The sequence below is a fragment of the Bos indicus genome, chromosome 14, assembly GCF_029378745.1.
Source record: "Bos indicus isolate NIAB-ARS_2022 breed Sahiwal x Tharparkar chromosome 14, NIAB-ARS_B.indTharparkar_mat_pri_1.0, whole genome shotgun sequence".
Classification (NCBI taxonomy): Eukaryota; Metazoa; Chordata; class Mammalia; order Artiodactyla; family Bovidae; genus Bos; species Bos indicus.
The window spans coordinates 31,717,591-31,741,333 of NC_091773.1; the positions used below are offsets into that span (position 1 = coordinate 31,717,591).

Consider the following 23,743-nt stretch of genomic DNA (forward strand, 5'->3'; position numbering starts at 1 on the left):
AAGAGAAAACTTGAGGAATATAATAAGTACATTGGGGAAAAAATACAAAAGTTAAAATTTCAAATCTCCTAAATATAATCCCTAAAATATAATTCTTCGTGATCACCTCTTTAAAGTACTAAAAACTTAAATAGCTTAAAACCACATAGACAAAGTATTTATTTAGAGCTTCCTTTCAAGATAACCAAATTCACTATTACGTACCATACATACAATAGGAAAGTTACTGTGAGGACCAAATTAATTCAAGACAATTAAAACCATTCGTGGAACTACTATAAATTCTGTGAAGGCAGGAGCTATGTCTTAATTTGATTTGGCATTCTTAGTGCTTACTGAGTGCTTAGCACTTTGTAGGCAAATGTTAACACAACAATACACAAGTATTATTTCATGTTCTGAACTTTCCAGTGTGTTAAAATATGATTTAACATGAAACAAATGAAATATCCAACAATGCCTAAATGCAGAACATACCTCAATCTGCATCTTCAGATGTGTTTTGAAGTTTGATAACAAAGTAAGAAATATGGAAAGAGACAGCTCAAAAACCTCTGGGACAGATGAAACTCCATTTTTTGAGAGTGCAACACACAGATACTGCTTTATAGCATTAATAAACATCTCATTTGTCCTGAAAATAGGTCCTGCATTCTGCAGAATGGATAGAAGTAACTGCAGTGAAAGAATCTTGGATCGTAACTCATGAGACCTAAAATACAAAAAAGAAGGCACAGTATGTGGACAAGTGTAGCATCATGGTGACAATGGGTTGTTCCGAAGATATTTCCTATACCACATAATTCCATAAACCTTTACATGGAAAGAAAGAGAAAACTCAACAGCATAAAAAAAGAAAAGTACACAAATAAGTTTAGCCGCTAGTAATACGTAGTTCCACTGGTGTTCTCTTCTACCACATAACTTCAAGAACTTTTATCATTCACACATATCTAACATCAGCTTACTCCTTTGAACAAGAAAAGATTTATGCCTTGTTCCTGTCTTTCACAAATATATTTCACTCTTTATAAATCATTGTGAACTTCTCAGACGAAGGGCCAAATTTAGTATAAATAGGTTCCAAAGTACTTTTTTTCTAAGTTATGCTACTCAAAAATCCTGAACAGTAATAAAAAACACTATTAGGGCATTAACAAAGCATTATTTAAAGCTTACTTTTTCAGTAACCATTTAAACTTAAAAAAAAAAAAAAATAGAGGCTTTTAGAATACTTGTACCTCTTAGTAGCTTACCCATTCACTCTATTAATAAATATTTTTATAATGAAAAGCTGAAAAATACATTTAAGCTTAAATTTAAAATTTTATTTTTCTGATCAATATCTAAAATTTTAATTATCAGGATTTCACAAATACAATTTTTCTCCCATTGAAACAGGTTTTTTAAGTCCAAAAGACCAAGGAGATTGAGTGATTTATCCTTGGCAACTTTCCAAATACAGGACACATTTAAATGCTTAGCAGATGGTTCTTATGTTTGTTTATTCCAAATTTTACTCAGTCACATTTCTACCATATAGTAAGCTTAATTGCTCTTGATTTCTACCTTAAAAATTTATGGTTAAAGTGTCAAGCGACTCAAGGACCTAAAACTAACAGGGAATATTTAATTTTATGCAAATAGGAACCACAAAAAATACTGCCATCTTTGAAATGAAACTGGAACCAATAATATCACAGCTCATTAATACACAGTCATGTTTCCAAGATGGCCTATGCCTCTGAATCTAAGAATCCGTATGTACAGCAGATATAGTATTACCAAAACCAAAACCAACCACCCTGCCAAAAAGTAGATAAATCAAGTTAGAAACAATGAGAGCTAAGACTGAATAGCTACAGGAAAATACAGAGTGGACCAGGTATTCCCCCTTGCTGCCGAGCTTTCCCAGGCTTATCCACTACTGCTACTTCCTAGTCTAGCTCACATTTATCACCCTTTTTGCTCAATTCCAACGGTAGCTAAATCCTGTAGCTTACCATTCTCTAACACAGTTTTAATGTTTCCCCAGTTGTATTCCCAGCATCTAACAGAATGCCTTGTTAGCATGGATCAAAATAATCAATGGATTTATTCATGTTCTTATTTAAACATTAAGTATCTACTAAGTATAAGATATCTATCAATGAAGAAATGAGCAAATCACTGTCTTATAACACAAGTATACCTTTGATAGGCAAAACAAGCTTGAAATTACAGGTTTGCAGTTTTTCATGGGGTAGTTTCAAATTATTAATATGATTCCAGCTTAAAGAACAATTCCTGGATCATTATCTTAGAAAGGCCACAAAATATAAAGAGAAGCAAACACAAAAAAGAAAATTATGTAACTATATATAAGAGATCATTAATTTTGGAAAAATACCATTCAAGATAGAAAATCATATATTCTGGAAAAAGAACAGTTTTAGGGGTAGAAAATCTGATCTCTTTCAAAATTCAGTTCCAGTATTTAATGACTCTGGTGGTCAAGAAGGTTTTTTTTATGGTCCAACAAAATTTCCTAGTATTTGATTTAAACCCACCATGTAGGAGGATAATTTATATTAATCCTCATAATTATCCTTTGTAATATTAAAGGTTTGATTTAGGAAAAACAAACATATAAGGCTTTTAAGGTCAATAATATTTTTAAATAATGGCAAAAATGGCCTTCAACACTAGGACCAAATTCTTATCTTCTCCTTAAAGAAGGTTTCATCAATCCAGAATGAGCTGTCAAAGCTGTCAGTTTCCGCCTCCCCTCATACTAAAAATTTTAAATATATAGTTATAATCAACTTTTATATTGTAATCTGAACAACCTTAATCCTTTTTATGTAGCATCTGTATTTTCAAAGTATGTAACAATCAATAAACTGTACTTCTTTCTGCCTCTCAGGATTTGGGCCTAAAAAGATTTGAGAGTTCCAGGTTTTTGGGCCTAAAAGATGTTTCTCACTGAATCAGTAATCTGTGACAAAAGAAAACAAAACTGTAGAAAGTGTAACAAATGTGGTTTCCCAAAACTTATAAAGTTTTTAATATAACTGTCTCCAGTCTTCTTCCCAGTTGACATCTAGAAACTGAAATAGAGTCTTTAAAATGAATTTCCCCCTATTTCAATATTCCTTTCTAAAAATCATTCAGGCCTTCTCCAAGCTCTTATTCCAGAAGTTCTCCTAAAACTGATGTATATGACACATCATGTTGCAACATCAGAGGAGCAGAGCTCTCTAGAAATTCCCAAACTCAATCTTCAGCAGGAATCAGTTGCACTGGAATCATCTAAATGGAAAGACATTTGCCAATTTATGACTTAGAAAAATGGCACTTCTCTACTGTTTAAACTAATATATAAGAAGAGAATCAGACAAGTGATTCCTATCTTAAAGTATTTCCTGCTCCCCACAGGAGGAAGTTATCTTATAGCATTTTTTCAGACCTTAATGAGTATGTTATTATATTACATTCTGACTTTTAAGATTTATTTCTGTTAGGTTTTATTACCTTTCAACTGGTAGCTTTCAGATGCCTAGCATAAGGACACATGTAAAGGGCTACATTACTTCCAGTGTTACGTACTATACTGAAAAAATAATTCACTCAGTCATTCAATCCCTGATGAGCACCTACAATGAACCAGACACAATTCTATAATGCTGTTCGTGTGCTTTCAGAAATAGTGCAAGACATCTACTCTAGCTAAATTTTGACACTCACTGTTTTTTAATTCCTTTTTTTTTTTAAAGTAAAATAACCCTAAAAAATAATTTTGAAGGTCCTAAAAGACAAAGAGGAAAAAAGAAACCCCAAAGACACAAGAAGGTTCAAGCTTCAAAACCTGCATCAGTCAGGCAGAAAAGCCGAGGACTTACTTTGGATCCGGTGGTCCATCCGATAGTGGTTTCATTGACAGTTTACACAATGACCTGAATACTAGAAAGGCATCCTTTTGTAAAATGTGGGAAAACTTAGCACCAGGTGAAGGTCCTGAAGAATTTCCAGATTCCTAAATGAGTGAACACACCATGTAAATAAAGGCATTTGCCAGTATAAAATCATATCAGTCTTCAATATTCTTTACTCAATCAGTAGGGTGTGGGGTTCTATTGGAAGGAAAATCAGATGAGGAATGGCCACATGGCTTTTCTTTACGGTGACATGCCACTCCCATCCCCAACAATAAATATCTCTTTTAAAACATTCCCCCAGCTACCAAACTCTTAACGTTTACTTGGTTTATACTACTACTAACAGAAACTATTAATAGCACATCGTGCCTTGATAAGATACCTCGTCCATGGCCTAAGCTATGCTTTCTACTACCAGTCCTTGGGTATTTTATCTTTTTGTCCTATTTTATATTTTGTCTACTTTGTGCAGATAAGACGTAAGACAGTCGAGACTATTCAGGCAATGTTTAAAAGTTGTTAACTGATGAAGGCCAGCAAGGCCAAGAAGACTTACCCCTATGTATGGGGCAATGATTCAGAGTAGGATTCCCTTATCTAAAAAGGTAAGGAAAAAATATACCAAATATAGGGGAGGAAGGATGAGGAAGGCCCATCACTACTACAGTATGGATTTCACTGCAGCCCTAAACAAAGACAATGTTCTCTAGCTAAAAGTTCTTTCTTCTCCTAGTATACTAGAATTATCCTATGAATATGTGATAATTTTTTTTTTAATGTAATTTCAATGGGAGGGAGATGTGAACACCTATAAGACACATTCCAAGTTGGAAATTTAGCTATCAATATTTTAAAGAAAATAAACTGCTCAGATTTATATCAATTAAAAAAGTTTTTATTTCCTCAAACTGAAATCAGCCAGCACTATCAACTGGATATATTCACCACAAGGTGCTGGTAGCCTATCAATGTTTAAGATGAAGAGGACTTTTTCCTTTATTTCTACCTGAGTATCATTGGAAGAGACAGACAATCTGTCATCAGGTAAGGACGGTGTATAAGCAACAGAAATTGGTGTTCCTGGAATTCCGTTTGCTTGAATATTTTCACTGTCGCTACCATCCTCTATGGTTCCATTGTTGCCATCTGCACTTACATTTATGGTAGTCCTTTCTCCCGTATCTGAAATGGCAAGAATAAAAAACATGCAAACATTTCTAATTGAAGTTTGCTAAAAAGGCATAGACTATTTAAAATGAAACAGTAGCAGAAAAGCAATGAGAAGCAAGATGTATTGGCACCATTTAAAGGTTAGCATAAACAAGTAAGTATTCATTTGGAATACATCCAAACATGATCTGTAAGTAGCTCTAGCAATGAAACACACTCAGCTGATGAAAGGCTAACCAGAATGTGCCAAAACAGAGGCTTAGTTGTAGTCTACTAATATATTAGCATTTACTAAACTGAGTTCTAATGAATGCTAATGCCTTAAGACAATGAAAAGAAAATTCTTCCAAACAAAATTCCATTTTCAAGTAAATTACTAAAATGATGGAAAATATGTATCTTTATTATAGATTTTAATTCTCTAATACGCATTGAGTTCTCCGAAGGGGATATACAATATGCAGTGTTTCCAAAATTCATTTTATCACAAGACTCCCCCTTTTTTAGAACACCCATTAATACCTCTAATAACATAGACTCTTTGGAACAATTATGGAAATAATGGCCCTGAATATACTCCAGTATGTCACTCTGAGTAATCACACTTGTAAGATAAACAGAAATAAATGACTTCTAGTAGAACAAACATAGATAATGAAATAATACCAAGTTTTAGAACTACTCTAGGTGTAATGTATGTTATTTAAAAAAGGAACACTTCATAGCAGCATTATTTACATTAGCCAAGGCATGGAAACAATGTAAGCAATTCCCTGGGTCAAGCCCTTAGAACCTGACACTTTTACTGCCAAGGACCCCCTGTGCAATGTCTGGTCAGGCAACTAAAATTCCACAAGCCCTGCAGTGGTGGCCAAGAAAAGAAACAATCTAAATGTTCATCAGTAGATGAAGGAATAAAGATGTGTGTGTGTGTGTGTGTGTGTGTGTGTATGTGTGTGTGTGTGTTTGGGGATGGGTGTGTGGGTGTGTAGGACTGGCCAAAATGTTCTTTCATGTTTTCTAATTCATCAGTAGATGAACGAATAAAGATGGGTGTGTGTGTATGCGAAGGCCCAAATGTTCTTTCAGGTTTTCTGATTCGTGTGTGTGTGTGTGTGTGTGCGGGTGTGTAGGACTGGCCAAAATATTCATTGAGGTTTTCTGGTAACATCTTATGGGAAAACCCAAATATTCTGGCCAACCTTACACACACACACACACACACACACACACTGCAATAATACTCAGCTTAAAAAAAAGAATGAAATAATGCCCTTTGATGTAACATAGGACCTAGAGATTATCATACTTAAATGAAGTCTTTAGAAAGAGAAAGAAAAATACTACATGGCATCACTTTTATGTGGGATCTAAAATACGACACAAACAGGAAAAGACCCACAGACATAAAGAACAGGCTTATGGTTACAGGAGTAGGGGATACAGGGGAGGGATGCACTGGGAGTTGGGTTTAGAAGATGTAAACTATTAATGTTATATCAATATATAGAATGAATAAACAACAAGATCCTACTGTATAGCCCAGCAACTATATTCAGTATCTTGTAATAAATCATAATGGCAAAGAATACGAATAAAAAAAGGAACACATACATGTCTGTGGTCATAACTCAGTAGCTGTCTGGCAAAGAACCACTCCTTTCATGCTACCAAGTAAAAGAAGCTATAGGCTAGCATAAGGGAAATACAATGACTAGAAGGAACACAGATTTCAGAACATGAAAGACCCTTGTTTCACCCATGTCACTACCATTTAACTGGATAAGTTACTTGTCATTTCATCTTCTTTTGCCTCAGTTTTTTAAGTAACGAAGATAACAATGTCTATAACAATGTCTGTGAGGAACACCAACAAACACACACATGCACAATACAAAAAGAACACAACTGGTTCTCAATTAGTGGTAGCTATTATTAATTTTGTTGATAATTGATAACATGTGCCCAATTTTTTTTTTAACTGATCTGGGTAATGAAAGGAGTGTACCTGGTAATACGCTAATGTCTGCCACACTAAATACTATTATGGCTTTCTATATATATGTAAAGAATTATATATATATATATATATATATATATATATATATGTGGAAAACCAGATGAGGAATTTATAAAGAGCTCCCTGGAAGAAGGCACAAAAAATTTAATAATGATTATCAGAAACTGGTAATTGTTTCCCAAAGCACTTACTCCAAACTTTTTTTTTCTGCCCTTCCCTTAGTAAACAACTTAGACTTTCTACCTAGCTAAGTAGATAATTTAACTTAATTCACTCTTCCTCACCCCACCAGAAAGTTCCTTAACATCAACAATCATCTTTTCCTTCCCTCTCATTTCAGGGAAAAAAACATTCCTTCATATTTGTACCTGGCACACCATTCATTCAGCCTCAAAAATTCATCTCTTCTTGCCTAATTTAGTAGTACGTTTCTCCCCGAATGTTTTCTTGTAATATTACGGTTTCAATTTGTGCACATAACTGGATCTTCCCCAATACTCAACCAACACACTCAAGTCTTTACACTGTAAAAACATGATCTTCCTTCAACTCTTGCCACATACCAGCTACTGTCTATTTTTCTTTTTAAATCAAATTTCTAAAGGAATTAATAATCACTGATAATACCTTCCTTCTTAGGAAATTTCTTGAAAGAACTGAAAACATTCTTTTATTGTCAGGCTTTGAAGCCAGACATGCTTGGATTGGAGTCTTCACTTTACCACTTCTTACAGGTTACCAATCTCCCAGTGCTTCAATTTTCTCATGTGTAAAAAAGGGAATCATAACAGTATCTAAACATCTCCAAGTCTGGGAGGATTACATAAATAAACACAAGTAAAACACATAAAATCATTAAGGATACAAGGAAAGCACTTAACAGATACTATTATTCTCTATGTTTTTCCTCTAATTCTCCCTCTAATTGTTCCCTAAACAATTAGTGCAGACTTCTGTTTACAAGGTGGTGAGCTAAGCCCACTAATATATCTTCTCCTTTCATAAATCTCACTGAAATTCCTAGGAAAAAATATAAATAGGAAGAATTGTCTTTAGTAGCACTGGAAAACTAAGGAAGATACAATCAAGAGATCAAAATCTTGAAAGAATTCCTAAAGGTTAAGAAGAGTTTCTGGGAATTCCTTGGTGGTCCAGTGGTTAGGACTCAGTGTTTTCACTACTGGAGGCCTGGGTTCAATCCTTGGTCGTGGAATTAAGATTCCACAAGCCACATACATAACATGACCCCCTCCAAAAAAAAGATAGGTTCAGATTAATGGAAAAGCCAACGTCAAAAGCCTGCGACTGAACACGTACAAAGGACAGAGCTACCTGAGAGGTTGCTGAATTGCGCCATGTGGGTTCCAATAAACTCTGAAGCCTAGATAGAAAGAAGGCCAAGGGCTATAGGGTAGGAGGGGAATCCTGGGGAACCATGCCGGTGTCTACCAGAAGAGCTGTCCGCAGCCATTATCATGGAGAAGGTATTAGAAATCAGCCTGTTAACTGAAGTGCAGGAATTGCATAGTAGGTCTTATAACCTAAGAAGAAGGTAGTAGGGAGAGAGCAGTATCCCAGCTCACTCAGAGTGCTGCAATAAACAGAGGGAAAACCAACCTGGTAAAGCAGTGAAATCTCCTACAAGTTCTGTGCTTCCATTCTGTTTCTGCTTAACTAATGCTAAATAAAGCCCTAACTGAAGGAAGGCAGCCTAAGACTTCCTGGCAAAGGATGGGAACAAACCAACAAGTTGGAAGAACACCCCCGACTCCAAGTCTAGAATTTATGAAATGTTCAAAGAGCATTTATCCTAAGCTTCACCTGGCTTAAGTTTGTGCTTACAGCACAGCCCAAGGACCACTACACCACACTCTGCTTAGGGGAGGCCTGTGCTTCTTATGATTAGTTCTCAGCTGGGAAACAAGGTCTGCCTTTGGATCACAGTCAGCTCGCAAATTCTGGAGAGGAAAGCCTCATGAGAACTGGAAACAGAGCACACAAAATGACTGAGAAAGCTCTTTAATCTACCCTTTCTAGTCTTTTTTTTGTGTGTGTTTTCAGGAACCTCCATACTGTTCTACATAGTGGCTTTTAAAAATTAAAATTCCCACCAACAGTGGAGGAGGGTTCCTAGTCTTTCTAGTCTCCAAATAGACAGAAATGCAAAGTCTGTAGACCAAAAATAAGGACAAAGGTCAGCACTCTGAGCAAATGGGTTTCCTGGTGAGAGAGATTTTATAGCTGGAACAATTTTAATTAGTACTCCCAGATATATGTAAAAGAATACTGTATCAAACAGGAACAAAGTGCTACGAAAAAAGAAGCTCAAGAAAAACAGGATTCTTTGAGACAAAAACAAAATTACTGAAATACAAAAATATGAAAAGCAGCAGAATGGACGTTGATGAATAAAGTACTGGAAAGCCCCTGTAACATTCTCTCTGAATACAGAATCGTAAGACAAAATGACGGAAATTAGGAAAGACTGTCAGAGCAATTCAACACTGGATAAGAATAAATAGCTCAATGTAACTGTATAGAAAACACCAATAGATACATTTAGGATAAATCTGGGATTTCAAATTAAGTAATCTGCTCAAAGAGCAATGCAATCACATCAAAAGGACATGAGAATTACCCTGAAGGGATTCCTGACGGTAAAGAATTACAACACACTGAACAATAGAAGAATTTATGAGCTCATAGTATTTTTTTTAAAGGGAGATGCTCTCACAGAAAAATGTTAATTTATTAGAATTATGAAATCACTACACTGATTTTAAAGCCACTAAGTGAATGTATCTTCATATGATCTCAAAGTGTCACTCTCAGATTACTTATTAATGATAAAGGGAAAAAGGTTCCCTTATAGTGAAGAGAGCTGGTGGTCACTATCTTCACCAAGTAATCTAAACATATCAACAGCTGGTAACTTCATTATGTACCAATTTATATGATGTAATATACCAATATTACCAATGCAGTATTCTGCCAAATATATTTACTCTAAATCAAAATAAGGAAACTATCAGATCAATTCAAAACGTGGAACAGTCTACAAGACAATATTATACTCTTAAAAATACATGTTATGAAAGATGAGAAAAAGCCAAGAGGACTTGTTCTAAACTAACGAGACCCAAGAGAAAAATCAAATGCAGCGAGTGTCCCTAGAATATGTCCTGGACTAGAAAAAAAAAAAGGACATTAAGAAACACATTTGGGGACAACTGGGAACATTTTTAAATTTTATATTAGATATTCTTAAAAGAGTGTTGTTTTTGCTAGGTGTAAAAATGGAATTGTGGTCGTGTATGAGAATGCCCTTATTCTTAGAAGATATATGCTGAGTTATTTAGGGTGAAAGTAGCATGTTGTATACAGGCAATTCTCAAATAGTTCAGCAAAGACACACACACACACACACACACACAGGTCTATTTAAAGACAATTTTAAAAATGTAGCAAAATTGTTAATTAGTGCCCTATCAAAGCACATACAGCTTTCACTGTACTGTTCATTGAACTAAAAAGTTTGAAAACTTTCTAAATAAAAAAAGCAAAACAAGGGAAAAATTTTTCACTTCACAGTCTGTGTTCATATGTATTAGAAACTAGCAAGTGTTTCAGGTAAAGAGCCAGACAATAAACATTTAGGCTTTGTTGGCCATATGATCTTTGTTGCCACTACTCAAATTTACTTTTGTAGTGCAAAGGCAGCCACTATAGGCAATATATAGACAAATGAGCATGACTGTATTCCAATGCCACTTTATTTACAAAAATAGGTGATGGATCAAATTTGGTCCACAGATCAGTCTTCCAACTCCTAATATACACGATGAGACTTTAAAACAATGCATGGGTACCTAATGCTCTTTCTTTCATCTTTTATAAGTTCATGGTTTTTCAGGGAAAAATTCATACCCCCTAAGACCATGCTGTCTCCTTTGCTTCTACACCTTTCTGTTTGGTAATCTACTTCAAGTACTAATTTTAACAGAATGACTCCCACCTATAACACCCGCTTGATATCTCTCAGGCCAGAGTTCTAAGAGATATCAAGGCAGGTGTTATATTTCCATTATATATTTCATGAACATTTTCACATGAATGGCACGCCTGAAGGTCAAGTTCAATGTCAAAATAAAAATTAGTCCCTTTTTCCTCATGGCAACCTCCACTTCAACAATTCTGTCAATAATTCTACCACCTACTTAACCATTTAGGCTCAAAACTGGGCGACTGCTTTAGCAGGAAGAGCTAATATTAATATAGCAGGCCTGAGACTGCCTATGCTCAGAAAGCCCCGCTTGCAAGGTTGACCCATGGCTGGAACCTCAGAACTTGTACTTCAGAAGGGTTTCTACCATCCCCAGAACTACTGAAGTGGCTCACTGTGCCCCAACAGTTTGTGCAAATAATGTTGTTTATCCTGTAACACCAGTGTTCTCTCTGGGAATCTGGAATCTAGGAATAGGCAGCTCGAGGGTGCCTACAGGACCAGGCCCCAGTAAAAACTCTGGGCACTCCAGTCTCTAAGGACCTACCCAGGTAGACAACACTTCTCAGTTCAGTGTTGGAGGAATTAAGTTTCTCAGGCAGCTTCACTGGGAGAGGACTCCTGGAAATGTGCACCTGACTTCCTCAGACTTTGCTCTGCACACCTTTCCCCTTTGATGATTTTGCCTCATACCGTGATATGTCATAAATCATAGTGCTGAATGTTACTATATGATGAGCGCCATGTGTCCTGCTAGTGAATCACCACATCCTTAGGTAATCCTGGGAATTCCTGACACTTCATTTTCTCTTTCACCTAGATGTCAATCATCTGCAAGCTCTTCTTGATTCAACATCTATTATCTCACTTCTCGTTCAGTTTTTCCTCTCCATTTCCACTGTTCCTGTCCTATTTAATTTTAGATTACTACACACTGATCTTTTATAACTTTCTATTTCTCCACTTAGCTTCTTAGAATGTTATTCTGATAAGTTCATTTCTTAGTTCTAAAATCTTCAGTGGTAATTTTATTTTGCCCTAGGACAAAATCCAAAATCCTAAGCCTGGAATGTATAACCAATCATTGGTTAAGGGAGTCGCTTAAGTGAAACCACTCAGTCGTGTCCGACTCTTTGCGACCCCATGGACAGTAGCCAACCAGGCTCCTCCGTCCATGGGATTTTCCAGTCAAGAATATTGGAGTGGGTTGCCATTTCCTTCTCCAGGGGATCTTTCCGACCCAGGGATCAAACCCAGGTCTCCCGCATTGTAGGCAGATGCTTTACTGTCTGAGCCACCAGGGAAGTCGCCAACCTTTGGTTGGCTCCTAACTATTTCAAACTTATTTTCTACCATATGACACAACATCCTCTCCACCTTACCCAAACCAATGCCTGCTGATTCCCAAGTCATTCTCTCCAGACTTTAGCCAACAGTGTAAAACCATCACCACCACTCCCCACACCAGCATGAACAGTGTCCAACCATCAAACACCACTCCCTACACCTGCATAAATCCATCGAGTCTAATTTCCAGTGTCACCTCCTATATGAAGCCTTCCTGTATAATTCTAGCTAGAAATAACCATTCCTTTTTTCTGAATTTAATAGGATTTTAGCTGTTTCTTTCTAATGACACTTATCTTACATTCCTACACTCCAGAACCTTTTTCCTTCAGAGCATGGTCTATTTCAGATAAACTTTTGTATCTCCCTACAGAGCCATGCCACCACTGACTCACGCTTCCACCACAGACTCCTGGACACTCACGGGCAAGTCTGGGTCAGTCCCTTGTGGGGTCACTGCTCCTTTCTCCTGGGTCCTGGTGTGCACAAGGTTCTGTGTGTGCCCTCCCAGAGTCTGTTTCCCCAGTCCTGTGTCAGTTCTGGTGGCTTTATGGTAGGGTAATGACGACCTCCTCCAAAAGGGCTTATGAATGGACTGGAATGCAAAAGTAGCAAGTCAAGAAACACCTGGAGTAACAGGCAAAATTTGGCCTTGAAGTACAGAATGAAGCAGGGCAAAGGCTAATAGAGTTTTGCCAAGAGAACTCACTGGTCATTGCAAACAACCTCTTCCAACAACACAAGAGAAGACTCTACACATGGACATCACCAGATGGTCAATACCAAATCAGACTGATTATATTTTTTGCAGCCAAAAATGGAGAACCTCTATACAGTCAGCAAAAACATGACCAGGAGCTGACTGTGGCTCAGAACATGAACTCTTTATTGCCAAATTCAGACTTAAATTGAAGAAAGTAGGGAAAACGACTAGACCATTCAAGTATGACCTAAATCAAATCCCTTATGACTATACAGTGAAAAGTGACAAATAGACTCAAGGGATTAGATCTGACAGAGTGCCTGAAGAATTATGGACAGAGGTTCATGACATTGTACAGGAGGCAGTGATCAAGACCACCGCCAAGAAAAAGAAAGTCAAAATGGTTGTCTAGGAAGGCCTTACAAACAGCTACGAAAAGAAGAGAAGTGAAAGGCAAAGGAGAAAAGGAAAGATATACCCATTTGAATGCAGAGTTCCCAAGAATAGCAAGCAGAGATAAGAAAGCCTTCCTCAGCGATCAGTGCAAAGAAATAGAGGAAAATAACAGAATGGGAAAGACTAGAGATCTCTTCAAGAAAATTAGAGATACCAAGGGAACATTTCATGCAAAGATGGGCACAGTAAAGGACAGAAATGGTATGGACCTAACAGAAGCAGAAGATGTTAAAAAAAAAGGTGGCAAAAATACACAGAAGAACTGTACAAAAAAGAGCTTCAAGACCCAGATAATCACGATGGTGTGATCACCAACCTAGAGCCAGACATCCTGGAATGCGAAGTCAAATGGGCCTTAGGAAGCATCACTATGAACAAAGCTAGTGGAGGTGGTGGAATTCCAGTTGAGCTATTTCAAATCCTAAAAGATGATGCTGTGAAAGTGCTATACTCAATATGCCAGCAAATTTGAAAAACTCAGCAGTGGCCACAGGACTGGAAAAGGGCAGTTTTCATTCCAATCCCAAAGAAAGGTGATGCCAAACAACGCTCAAACTACTGCACAATTGCACTCATCTCACACACTAGCAAAATAATGCTCAAAATTCTCCAAGCCAGGCTTCAGCAATACGTGAACTATGAACTTCCCAATGTTCAAGCTGGATTTAGAAAAGGCAGAGGAACCAGAGATCAAATTGCCAGCATCTGCTGGATCATGGAAAAAGCAAGAGAGTTCCAGAAAAACACCTACTTCTGCTTCACTGACTATGCCAAAGCCTTTGACTGTGCGGATCACAATAAACTGTGGAAAATTCTGAAAGAGATGGGAATACCAGACCATCTGACCTGCCTCGTGAGAAATCTGTATGCAGGTCAGGAAGCAACAGTTAGTACTGGACATGGAACAACAGACTGGTTCCAAATTGGGAAAGGAGTACATCAAGGCTGTATATTGTCAGCCTGCTTATTTAGCTTACATGCAGAGTACATCATGAGAAACGCTGGGCTGGAGGAAGCAGAAGCTGGAATCAAGATTGCTAGGAGAAATATCAATAACCTCAGATATGCAGATGACATCACCCTTATGGCAGAAAGTGAAGAAGAACTAAAGAGCCTCTTGATGAAACGGAAAGAGGAGAGTGAAAAAGTTGGCTTAAAGCTCAACATTCAGAAAACTAAGTTCATGGCATCTGGTCCCATCACTTCATGGCAAATAGATGAGGAAACAAAAGAAACAGGGATAGACTCTATTTTGGGGGGCTCCAAAATCACTGCAGATGATGACTGCAGCCATGAAATTAAAAGATGCTTGCTCCTTGGAAGAAAAGTTATGACCAACCTAGATAGAATGTTAAAAACTAGAGACATTACTTTGCCAACAAATGCCTACCTAGTCAACACTATGGTTTTTCCAGTAGTCATGTATGGATGTGCGAGTTGGAGTGTAAAGAAAGCTGAGCAGTGAAGAATTGATGCTTTTAAACTGTGGTGTTGGAGAAGACTCTTGAGATTCCCTTGGATTGCCCAACCAGTCCATCCTAAATAATCAGTCCTGAATATTCATTGGAAGGACTGATGCTGAAGATGAAACTCCAGTACCTTGGCCACCTGACGTGAAGAACTGACTCATTTGAAAAGACCCTGATGCTGGGAAAGACTGAAGGTGGGAGGAGAAGTGGACGACAGAGGATGAGATGGTTGGATGGCATCACCGACTCAATGGACATGAGTTTGGTTAAACTCCGGGAGTTAGTGAAGGACAGGGAGGCCTGGCGTGCTACAGTCCATGGGGTCGCAAAGAGTCAGACTCAACTGAGCAACTGAACTGAACAGAACCATGAAATTTTATGAGCTGCTTAAGTATTTGTTGAATGAAAAGATGTATGAAAAATTAAAATGCAATCAGATGAATATGTGCTTCAAATGTTCAAACTAAAGAAGGAAATATATTATTAGAAATGATGCTACAAATTGAAATCAGGTATGGCTGAAATAGTACTATTGTCATTCAAGAGCCATACTGTACATTTAACTATATTTCTAGAGCATCTGTAGCAAGGTACTGTGCTTAGTCCTATGCAAGATACAAGAATTAAATAAGCTTCAATGGATTGGTCTTGAATCTAACGCTATCTATAAATCTATAATATTATTTACAAAAAAAGTGAGTGAAATTCCTAAGAAACTTTAAAAAAGTTTTATAATACAATCCACATGGTAGGACTTGACCCTATACCCTATATTATGACTTAGTCATAATAATAAAGGTATAAGAAATCACAATTTTTTCAAAGATATAAAATACTAAAAACCAAATAAATTTAAACAGTTTCTAATTTATAAAGTTTAGCATATTTAGGAGGATGAATAATATACCCTGCCTGTATCCCATCAAACAAAAAATAATAATAAAACGGTATCAACTTTTTTAAATGCAGTGGAAATAGTGGATTTTTACTTTTTTAAAAATTATCACTGAAACTGGAGAAAAAGGAACTACTCTTTTATAAGCAAAGACACTTAAAATTTTTTTCTACATACAATTTTAGCCTTTTTTGTTCCACACATTATAAAAACTGTCTCCACTCTTAGATAAAACAAAGGACAGAATAAATTAATTTCAAGTCAGATACACTACCTCCAACAACGATGTTCACCATTTCTTCTACAATGCTCTGTACAATGTCCTGTGGCTTTTCCTCACAGTCATGGTTTTCTCCATCATATAATATATCATTTTTAGACAATGCTTTAAAAGAGAAAAAAATTTAAGAAAATATCATTTTAGCTTTTTGGAAATTTTTACTAAACATTTATAATGGAAAAAATCTAAGAAATTAAGAATAAAAGAAAAAATCAAATAGATATATGAAAGTAGATGCAATTATTCTTTAAATCTTCAATATTTTAACCAAACCATATTTTTAAATGTTTTATAATTTCAAGTCAACTTCAAAAATGATTCATTTGACAAGCTATTAATATTAATTATTCAACTTCAAGTTTTCTAGAAGATTAATCCTTTAGATTAATCCTATAGATTACATAATCCTTTAAAAATCAAAAAATTTTAAAGTATTCTGAAGAAAACATTTCTAACATGTCCCACATGCTAATCAAATAATATTAAATGTAATTAAATCTTGTTTTGATTAATGAGGCCCACCAATAACAACAAGCTTATTACTGTGCTCTAATGTAACAAGGTCACTGAAGAAACAGAGACAAGGCTATCTGGGCCCTTCCTTACTATTTCTTCCCCAACAGACTCCACATATCCAATTTAGTTTTATTAATACTAAATTTAATAAGTAAAAAAGAATTCATCCCTCAATTTAACAGTAATTGAAAACAGATATAACTGCCAATCAGAAATTCTGAACACACAAGAAACTAATAAAACTTGATATAACTGGTGAGCCTGTAAAGACTATTGCAGATAAGAATAGGATTTCCACTGGGTTTTCTGAAATGCTGAAAATATCTCCGGAAGGCTCAACCAGCACTTTATGATGCTTTGGGAACTGGGATCCTGTTCTGGGAGCCACTGCCCTATACCAAATGGCCTCAGACCGCATGCGAGCCGACAGTGCTACTGTCTACATTCCCTGATCTCCACTCACCCTACGATAAAGAACCACTACTTATAACTCTGGCTTCCAGAAGTCCGTTCTTCCTACTGTTCACTGCTCCTAATCTACTGTTTGCTGCATTCTGCAAAATACTGAATGTCACAGAAGAAATTTGATAAATAAGCATGTCAAGTCAGTAACTTTACAAAAAATTCAATACAACAGCATTTAGATTCTTCCGTGGAGTAAAAACATAAATGTCTTGAGAGATAATCTTTCCATCACTCTTAAGGTGTGTGTTTCTGCACTCTACTTGGCTAAAATTATTACCAAGAGTCTAAAAAGTAATAGTTTCAATGTAACTAAATATAGTCACTAAATTTTGCACAAAATGATTAGTGAATCAGAAGTCAATTCTCTTTTAAGTCATTTGACAGAAATAGATTAAAGTAATATTTATTACACATGGGAAACCATTGCAGAAGTTAACTGTTATGGCCGAAGTCACATAGCCAGGAAGTGTCAGAGATGTGATTCAAAGCAGGTGACCCCACTCCAGAGCATGCACTCTGAACCAATGGCTCACAGGCAAAATTTTCATTTATATAGCTATAGGGAGAAAAACACCTTTAAATTCAAAGTAATCACAATATGATGCAGGAATTATGTTGTATTTGTAGCTCTGCATCCTGAAAGCACCTACAGTGGTGTCTACTACACAGTAGGTGCTTCCATTCCTTGGGTCTCAGCCTATGTTGTTTTTTCTGTTAGAAAACTTCCTAAATTTTCTAGCCAGTCAACTCCTACCTTTACCTGAACAAGATCCAGCTAAAACATCACTTTCTCTACAAAAGTACCTCCTAACTTTCCTCGACAGAATTATCTCATGCATGTCATCTGCAGGGTATAACTCATTTATACATGCCTGACCTTCCAGGCAGATGATGGATACCCTAAGAGCAATGGCTACACCTTTATCAGCTTTTTAACTCCAGTTCCTAGCACAGTGCCTGGGACATAGTATGTGAAATCAATGTGTGCTGAATGCATGGATGAAGAAATAGAAGAATAAATAAAGTTGCAGCTTTCTTATAGATCAGCTCTTTGAATCAGTCCCTTTATAAGCTTACAGTGAAAGAAGGGGAAATTTTATCAAGGGCAGACTAGAAAAACGTAAATCATATTATAGGCAGTGTGGATTCACTATTAGCATGAGTACTGAGAATGCTTGGTTTACCAAAGTGTCCCTTTTAAAATAAACACTAAATAAAGCACGAGAGAGTAAAAAGCCACTTATTCAAGCCACTGCCAATGTTCATGCCACAGTTACAGAAAAGATGTGGTTTAAAAAAGTCAAGAGCTGAAAATATACTATAGAAGATTTTCCTCAAAGGCAAGTAAAAACAGAATTCAGATGAACTGTAACTAAACCCTAACCATCCTAACTCTATTGGTAAGGTAACAATTTCCATCATTTTTTGACACCAAGCTAAGGAGGGATGAAGGGAAGAAACTCACTGCCTGGCAAATTTATAGAATAGCTAAAGCTGAGAACAATGTTTGAGAGGAAAACTGATTGCATGTGATTATTTTTAGAGAAAATTTGTAATATAAATAAATATAGTTTAATTTTTGTAATCTTGTAACCTTTTTCTTATAAATAAGTATACTTAGAAAAAACACTGCCAGAGAATATCTAAATATCATTGACTATTACATGTCAGGATTTAAAAATAAGTATTTTTATATGTCAGGTGGTTACTCAAAAGATTTCTTTTCGTATTTAATTTCAGTACTCTTTTGACAACAGTATTTTGTGAATTTAAAATGATGTCCTAAAATTCTCAGTCACATTCCAGAAAACCTTACAAATAAATAGGTCTCCTGTTTGCTATAAACTAATTTTAAGAAACCTGAAGTGCCTACATAACATGCTCACAGACATTTATGACCCTCTTTAGCAACATATCTCCTCCAAACCCATCTGTAAATCATCCTGCTTGTGAGATACTAATGAATGCATAATATCACTAATAGATGTTGTATGGGCTGAAGTAAAATTAACTTTACCGACTAGGCTGGAAGAAGTCCACAGTTACCACAATGTGTCCGATATGCATTAGGTCATATTACTCTTTTCACATTTCTTTACCAGAATTGCCTTCCTACATTCTTCCCTTAATACACACCATGCCACCCCCCCGACCCCCCCGCAAACCCTTTCTCAAAAAGATTACTTTCAGCTGCAGTTGCCTGATCGGCTTCAGTCTGTTCATTTTCTGCACTGGAAATATCAGATCCATTTTCGGGCTCTGTATCATCCTGAAGGCTTTTATCCACATCATTTGTCTGGGGATCAAGGTCCCCTTCATGTTCTTGGGGTATGTGATCAACAGTCTGAGGTGGCAAGTATCTGAGTTGAGGTGATTCAGGCTCATGATGGCTTACTGGAGACTGCAACAGATGGTGGTGCTGTCGATGCCTTTCTTTTTCCATTTGTTTGGCTTCCTGCAACTACAAAGAAAGAAAATAATTTCCTGTATTTGGCAATAAGAACAGAGATGGACGTCTTTCACTGTGTCCTCTTGTCAGTATTTTTAATTGATGTAAATGTATTACTTAAAAGAAAAAACAATTAAAAAAAAAATAACCTTAGGATGATAACTAGATTGTTGCCAACAGAAAAGCAGACTTACCTAAAATCAAATAAAAGTTTCACTAAGGGAGGAAAAAAGTAGACAGGGAAATAAAATACACACACATTCATTTTTACTTATATATACAGAAACAAAACCTAGACATATATATAAGAAGCTAGTAATAATGGTTATCTATAGGGGACAGAAGTTAGGAAAAGTGGAGAGAACTTTTCAGTGAATACCTTTCTGTAGTATGTTCTTCTGTCACCTTGTCAAATGTATTAAAAATAATAAAATTACAATGAATAAATAAAATGGCAGTAAGTACTTAAATGCCTCTGACCAATCAGTCATTTAAAGAATGAAAAAACTATCTATAAATGTTCCAGTTTTATTTTAGGAGACCTGTCGTTTTTATGTATATAATACCACATGTAAAATTGGCTCCCTTACAGGATGCTAAACACAGTAATTATCAAGATCACAGGGTTTCATTTTTTAGCACTTTATTGCTTTTAGACACATCTCTTTTGGTCTTCATGACCTAATAAGAAACATTCTCACAGAATTAATTTCCACAAAGATAAATACTTTACAGTGTCAAATATGAACATTTCATACTCCTAGTAACATTCCAGGTTATGTGTATCATAAAACTAAAAAAGAGAGAATATGTGTGTGTATATATATATATTCTTTTTTTCTTTTTGATTCACTTTGTTGTACAGCAGAAATTAACATAACATGTGAAGCAACTATATTCCAATAAAAATTAATTTAAAAAATTAAAAATTCTAGTTTATGTGGAAATATCAGAATTAGTTATATGAATTTATAAAGTTGAATTAAAATATTTTAATGCTCAAAAGGTAGTAAGAGACTTATAATCTACATCATCTAACTCCCTTGTTTTACAGATAAGGAAACTGATGGGCATGACGAGTTGCACACACAATCAGAAGAGACTTCTCAAACCAAAGCTTTAGCCCATTTATGAGAAAGTCAATTTCCAAATTAACAGCGAGGAACCTATGACCTGCAGTCCAATTTCACCCTCAGCCTAACCTCAGCTAATTTGTACCATGGTTTAGTAGGGCAAGCACATGTTTTGGGACTACAGACAAGAACAGTATTGAATTCTAGCTTTTTTCTACTTATCCTAGACTTGTATAAACTCTAGAAACGTTCCTGAAAATAACCTTTAAACATTTTCTATATACTCTCACACTTTCTAGAGCAGGATTTCTCACTATCAGTACTACTGACATTTGGATCAGATAATCCTTTGTTATATGTGAGTGGGGTTGGGATGGGGTGGACACTGGCTGCTGTACTGAACTGAGTTTAGCAACATCCCAGTCCATGACAGGTCATGACTCACCCCAGCAAGTGTCTCAAATGTGGCTTTGGGCACCTCCAGTTGAAGACGACCACTCTAGAGAAAGAAACTAGCATTTTCTCCTTTCAAATTTTAGAACTGAACACTTTATAGTGATTTTATTTGGAAAGGCAAGGAAAAGTTATCAGTAGTATATATAAATGAATTACATATCCAGCTTAGAATATTTTAGCATATGTGGAAAATCACTCTGTCCCCCCTTTAATTTTCACTCTCTTCCCTTTCCTACTTTTCTCTAATTATCCATAGCACAGAAGTAAATATGTTTCATGACTTGACACATGTTCATAGCCTTTATCATAATTCAGTTATATATTTGTGTGATTATTTAAGACTCACTTTTCCCTCTATGTTTCACAGATTTTAAGATCTTTGAGAGTAATGGTCATTCAGTGCTGGTTTTGTCCAGCACTGTATAACTGAGAACAAGAACAGTGCCAAGAACATAAAGAGAAAACAGCATAATCTGCTGATCGAGTCATTAAAAAGTGATAAAGTTAGTCTCATTCTTTTTTTTTATATAAATTTATTTAATTGGAGGCTAATTACTTTACAATATTGTAGTGGTTCTTCAAAAAGCAGCAAAACTATTTTTTGTGGTTGTAAAATATGAGCAATAATCCAATGCTAATAATCTAAAACACAGGAAGAGTGACTGAATAGACTATGGTACATCCTTGAGTACTATACCATCTGTCAAAAAGAATGAGGAAGTTCTTTAAGGACAGACATGGAATGCTTTCCAGGAAATACTGCTGCCTGAAAAAAGTTAAGTATGAAAGAGTATCCAGAGCAGTGTGGAAGCCAGTCTTCCTAGGACGGCCACCAACCATCTCCATTTCCGACCCTCTCTTCCCAGTAGAGTTTCCTCCCACACCAGGCCAGGGTGGTTTCGGTGATAGTTCAGATCATGAGACAGACAATGTATAATGGCTTCTGCCTTGTTTCTCTTTCTTCTCATTCTCTAGCCCAGTAAAGGCTTTAAATAACCCCATCCCCAGTTAATACTGTGATCCACACAGCCAACTAACTGCAACCTCTTGTGAAATCCAAGCCACAGCCACCAGCTAAGACACTCGGGTTCTGGACCCTCAGAAACTTTAAGAGATGAGCAGCTAAACTATGAGGTTTAAGCAGCTGAAGTTTGGGGTGATCTGCTATGCAGTGATAGATAACTAATACAGCATGCTACCTTTCATGTAAGAAAGGTGATATGAAACCATACATACATGTGCTCTCTTGTGCTCAAGAAATGCAGAAGGATAAACCAAAAACCATAGAGATGAGCTACATCCAAGAGGTGGAAAGGCAGGAGGGAGAGGACTGGCATGATAAGAATGAGAATACCTTTTGTAGATCTCTAACTCTTAAGGCACGGTAGGGTTTAATTTACTTAAAAAATAAGCAAGCAATTAAACCAGAACGTGAGGGGTATTGAAATGGAAAACAGGCAGTAATAAATGAACTTAACTGTATTATAAAGTAATAACATTATCCCATTGAAGAGTATGGAGAAGAGAAGAACTAACCTAAGTAACTCTGGGAACCATTCTAAATGGATAGATACTATAAGGCTGAAGACAAAAAAAAACAAAACAAATATAAATGTTATAATGTACCCAGTAAATTTGCTTCTCACAGTGGAATGAGTCAGCAATTCAAAAACTATCGTATGTATGTAATAGGCCTGAACAAATAATGTATCACAGAAAATGAAAGCCTTTTATCTCACTGTATAGAGAGAAGAAGTCACAAATATAGAGAGGAGGCTGCAATGAACCCTGTGGTATTGGAATCAGAAGTATCAGTATGAACACATAAGTTTTAATATATATGGATGGGTAGTCACATACAGATGTGGGGGAGGTAGGGAAGGGCGGGTAGTTAGTATGCACACATATATTTCCTAGTTCAATCCACTGAGAGGGAAGCAATAACAACCCAGCTGCAATGAACACACCTAGCACTCAGACTTTGGTTCCTATTACCATTCAAAGGAGCCAGGGCTCCCTGTTTATGTGTCTACTACTCCAGACGTAAAGCAGAAAAAATTCAAAATGAGCCTGGAATATCCTGAGATTCCAGAAGTACTCAAAAAAGGACATGGGCTTGTCAAAAAGGACAGAAGGCCAAAGCTGGAATATTTGGGGCAACAAAATAATAACAGAATTAGATTAGAAACCACAGAATAAACACCCGTGAATACGGACTGATAGAAATTAAAAACTGAATGAAAAAATACAAAAGGAGAATTAACTCTGGTTAATAAATATATAAGGAGAGAGAAACAAAAACCTGTACCAGGAAAACACTGCAGTAATAACTGTTGCCAACAAGATCTACTGAGGGATACTCAAATTGGGTGTGGGGGAGTGTGAAAGAATCTCCAAGATATTTATTAAATGTAAAAGAATAAATTTTCAGTACAGGAACCTGGAAGATACCACTTTAAGCAAGTAATCAGGGTTACTGTACTTAATAGTATTATACCAGTGTGAATTCCTGTTTCCCAACATT

At 36.2% G+C, this 23,743-nt stretch overlaps 1 protein-coding gene across 2 annotated transcripts in view; it reads right to left on the reverse strand.

Annotated features, from left to right (window-relative positions):
* Positions 1-23,743, reverse strand: part of ARFGEF1 (ARF guanine nucleotide exchange factor 1) — a 128,773-nt gene that overhangs the window by 54,886 nt on the left and 50,144 nt on the right. For both annotated transcript variants that reach the window (XM_070802621.1, XM_070802622.1), the window contains exons 6-10: positions 19,426-19,702; positions 16,255-16,365; positions 4,924-5,099; positions 3,882-4,015; positions 478-712 (exon numbers count right to left, since the gene is read on the reverse strand). In XM_070802621.1, coding sequence (XP_070658722.1) covers positions 478-712; positions 3,882-4,015; positions 4,924-5,099; positions 16,255-16,365; positions 19,426-19,702 — 933 coding nt within the window. The remainder of the gene's footprint in view (positions 1-477; positions 713-3,881; positions 4,016-4,923; positions 5,100-16,254; positions 16,366-19,425; positions 19,703-23,743) is intronic.